This window comes from Suricata suricatta, chromosome 17 (genome assembly GCF_006229205.1).
Source record: "Suricata suricatta isolate VVHF042 chromosome 17, meerkat_22Aug2017_6uvM2_HiC, whole genome shotgun sequence".
In the NCBI taxonomy this organism is placed as follows: domain Eukaryota; kingdom Metazoa; phylum Chordata; class Mammalia; order Carnivora; family Herpestidae; genus Suricata; species Suricata suricatta.
Window position 1 is genome coordinate 51,430,037 of NC_043716.1, and position 3,730 is coordinate 51,433,766.

The 3,730-nt window shown below is 60.9% G+C and overlaps 1 protein-coding gene across 2 annotated transcripts in view; it reads right to left on the minus strand.

The window, feature by feature from the left end:
* The window catches only part of SDK2 (sidekick cell adhesion molecule 2), a 130,293-nt gene that overhangs the window by 101,042 nt on the left and 25,521 nt on the right, over positions 1 to 3,730 (minus strand). For both annotated transcript variants that reach the window (XM_029928248.1, XM_029928249.1), the window contains exon 2: positions 2,589 to 2,695. In XM_029928248.1, the coding sequence (XP_029784108.1) occupies positions 2,589 to 2,695 (107 nt within the window). The remainder of the gene's footprint in view (positions 1 to 2,588; positions 2,696 to 3,730) is intronic.

Consider the following 3,730-nt stretch of genomic DNA (forward strand, 5'->3'; position numbering starts at 1 on the left):
CGTGCCCCCCCCAAGAGCCCGTGACCCCCCCAAGAGCGTGTGACCCCTCCCAAGAGTGCGTGACCCCCCCCACCCCCCGCCATGTGTGTGAGATGTCCACGACAGGTGGACGCAGCCTCTGTTTGCAAGGGCTCTTTGGACATGGGACCTTACAGTCCTGGGCATCCATGTGATTCCATCTGAACTCTGAACTCAGCAGGCAATCCCCCCCTTCTGCTCACCCCCACCCCTTTTTGATTTTTCTCCCCCTGCCCTGGGGTGGAGGGGAGTACTTTGGAATCAGGCAGCCGCGGGTTCAAGTCCTGCTCCGATACTTCCTCAGTGGGTGACTCAGGCAGTCACTTCAGGCCCTCCTGTCCCCACCAGCCTTGCTTTTCTCCTCCGCGAAGTGGGGGTGGGGGTGGGGCGCCACCCTGCGGGCTGGGATAAGGATGGAGAGAAGGGTGTGCGTAACAACAGGCGGGACAGAGGGGCAGAGGGGCCGCGTCGCGGGAGGCCACGGTTTGGCCACGTCTCCCCTTCCCCCGCATCCAGATACGAGAAGGTGCTCTAAGGAGGGGACGGGTTGGATAGCAGATTCCACTTCCAGAACTAAAGAGCAAGAGCGAGACGCCTCCCCGCTCCCTCACCAGCTCCAGATGGGACAAGCGTGTCCGGGAAGGCAGGGGCCGCGGAGGTGGGTTTCCCTTCTCCGTCCCACTGTGGCCACCATGGTGTCTTGTTCCGATGGGCGTCTTTCTCCGCTACCACGTGGAGCTCCTGGGGCTCGCCCGCCCCCCACCCCCCGCCCCCGGCTTTAGGGCCCCGAGGGCCACAGGCAGTGGTGTCTACTCTATGACCATGGGCTCAGTGCGGTTAGAGGGGCGGCTCTCCGGCTGGTGGCTGGAAGGGGTGGCCCTGGGCCTCTTCACCCCATCGGTCCTTGGCCCCTTCCAGGTACCCTTTGCTCTCTGCCAGAGACCAGCTGTAGCCACACAGGCACAGCCAGGCAGCAGCAGGGACAACTGTGGTTGTAACTGTGTCCAGAGGTTCCCTGAAGCCCAGGGTGACCCTTGGCTTAGAGAGGACAGGGGTCTTCCTGTCGGGGCGGGGGGGGGGGCAGCAGAGGGGCGGAGTTGGGCTGACTGCTTGCACACAGACACACACACATGCGTTCCCACCAGCACACAGGTGAGCAATCCAGGCACGCACACGCACACACACACGGATACACGCAGGTGCACAACCTGCATTCACGTTCTCGCCCACACACGGTGGAGGCAGGGGGGAGGGGGCAAAGAAGCCGACCAGCGCAGGCACACACATGTGCACACCCGTGCATGAACCCACCCTCAGGGTTCACTCGCACGCTCGAGGGCTCACGTTGCACGAGTAGCCGGTCCGGGGGCCCGGCTCCCGGCTCTGCCCCAGCCCCTGCGGGGCTCCGAGCACTGGCTAAATGCAGCTAACCGCTGGGAGCCCTCCAGCCGCTGACGGTGCCCTGATCCATCATTTTAATTCAGGGCTTTTCCGGGCTCTCTGAGTGAGCTGAGCTGCCTTTAGTGCTGATTTATGGAGACAATCCGTCCTCCACTTTTGATTATGGTTGTTTTCCATAATTATTATCAACACTCTTTGCCTCGCTTGAGGTTTTCCTTTTAGATTTCTCTCCCCTACTTCTGTTCGAGGAGCGAGCTCTCTCCTGTGCTAATTCAGAGGCGAGCCCCTGCAGGCTCTGGGTGAGAAGGTGGCCTTTTTTTTGTTTTTTTGTGTTTTTGCATTTCAAGGCTGACTAAAGCTTTCCATATTCTCATGTCCCGCTAGGTGACCTTGGACCTCTGCCCCGAAGAACCCAGCAAGAACAGTCCATAATGAGCCCCATTTCTAGCACACAGCAGCTGCTTTAAGATGGGTGGGCGGGGCTGGGAAGGGGACACTGAGTCTCAGGAGGACGGTGTTGATCTCCGGGCCCCGGGGCCTGAGATGCCCTTAGGATCTTCTGAAGCTACCTTCCCTTCTTCCATCTGAAAAAGCCCCTTTTAACTGGGCGGGGGGCAGGACCATTTTGCTCCCTTGGCTCCTCTAGGAACCCTGACTCGCCCTCTCCCCTCCCCCTCTCAGAGTCGTGGTGCCACCAGCCATCTCCCTGAGGGCTACAGGACCCGTGTGCTGTGACTGCTCCGGGGCTGAGCGAACTGGAGGATGGAAAGGTCAAGGGCGTGGTGGGGGGCACCAGGAAGTCTGCCAAAAAGACTGGGGGGGCCATCATGAAGACCCCCCATGTGAGGCCCAGCCAACCCCAGAGGAGGCCCGTGAGCCAGGTGATAGGACCCTGATTTAAAAAAGCAGCAGTTGGTCTCATGTAAAGAGTGTTGAACTCAGAGCTGGCAGATGTGTGTGTCACTTATCAGCGGTGTGGACTCGCCCGCTCTGCCAGCTGAAGAACGAAGGCACGCGGACATGCAGGCAGGGCCACCATGAGCACCCAGTGAGCCCGGAAGGCTACGGCTGGGATCCTGCTCTGCCCCGAGTGTGGTGGTGGGTGCAGACCCCGCAGACCCTCTCCCGCTGTGCGCCCCACCCTGCCCCAAGTTGCTCATTGTACTTACAGGCCACCTGGACCTCGGTTTGCCGCTGCAGCAGGGCGCCCATCCGGTTCCTCACGATGCAGCGGTAGAAGCCGGCATGGGTGCGGTCCAGGCTGGTGATCATGTACCTGGGGGCGGATGAGACAGCCAGTGAGCGGGTCAGGCAGGTGCAGGGGTCACGGGGCAGGGATCGCCTGGTCAGCCTCGTCCTTTATGAAGAGGACCAGGGATTCTCTGGCCAGGTCCTGGGGTCACAGAAAGGCCCTTATCTATAGGAAAGTCCCTCCCAAAGGCAGCCAGGCTTTTGCTCAGGAGCGTTTTCCCAAGGACAGGAGGTGCTAGGCCTGAGCCCTTGACCCTGGCTGTGACCAGGCCTCCCGCCAGGAGGCGTGAGGGATGCGGAAGGTTGCCTGTGACTCGTGACTGGGAACGGTGGGGGCATTCTGTTTCGGGCAGGCCCAGGACGGTACTGAAAACATTAACTGCCACGGAGGGCGGGGGGCGTTTGTACGCTTCCCCAAACGTTTCACTTCGCTCTGTTCTTAAAGTCAGACAGCACCACTGCGGCTTTGCGGAGGGGCAAGCCGGAGCCTCCTGGGCAAGACAGACTGGCTTTCTGTGTGTGTGGGCCCCGAGGCCAGGACACACGAACCCGGGGAGCCCGCTCCGGGAGCACATGACTGGCTCGAAGAGCAGCAGAGTCTGGTGCGGGGGAGGCAGGGGGGAGCCGGTGCGTGCTGACCTGGCTGGGAGGCAGGTGGGGGCCTGGCCGGGCCAGTGACAGCCACTCTGGCAGGTGAGATGTGGACAGGTGGTGCTCTTGGGGATGGGAGGGGCTGCTTCCCCGACACCCCCTCTGGGGTGGCCTTTCCTGTCCCTGGGCAACGGATGGCCCAGCGGGAACCTCAGAGGATCAAGGGACTTGTGCCCTGGACATCTCCTCCATCCGTGCGTGTGCTAGGGCTTACCTAGCCAACGTGGTGGACAAGCTCATTGTCCTTTGCCCCTAGATTGTGCCAATGCTGGGACAGAGTGACCTTATTCTCAAGAGTTGCTAGGTTTTCTTTTACATGGTTTTCAGTCAGGGGTTTCCACCACTAGCACCAGCACCACCACCATCAGCAGCAGCAGCACCATTGTCACCACCACCACCATCATCATCA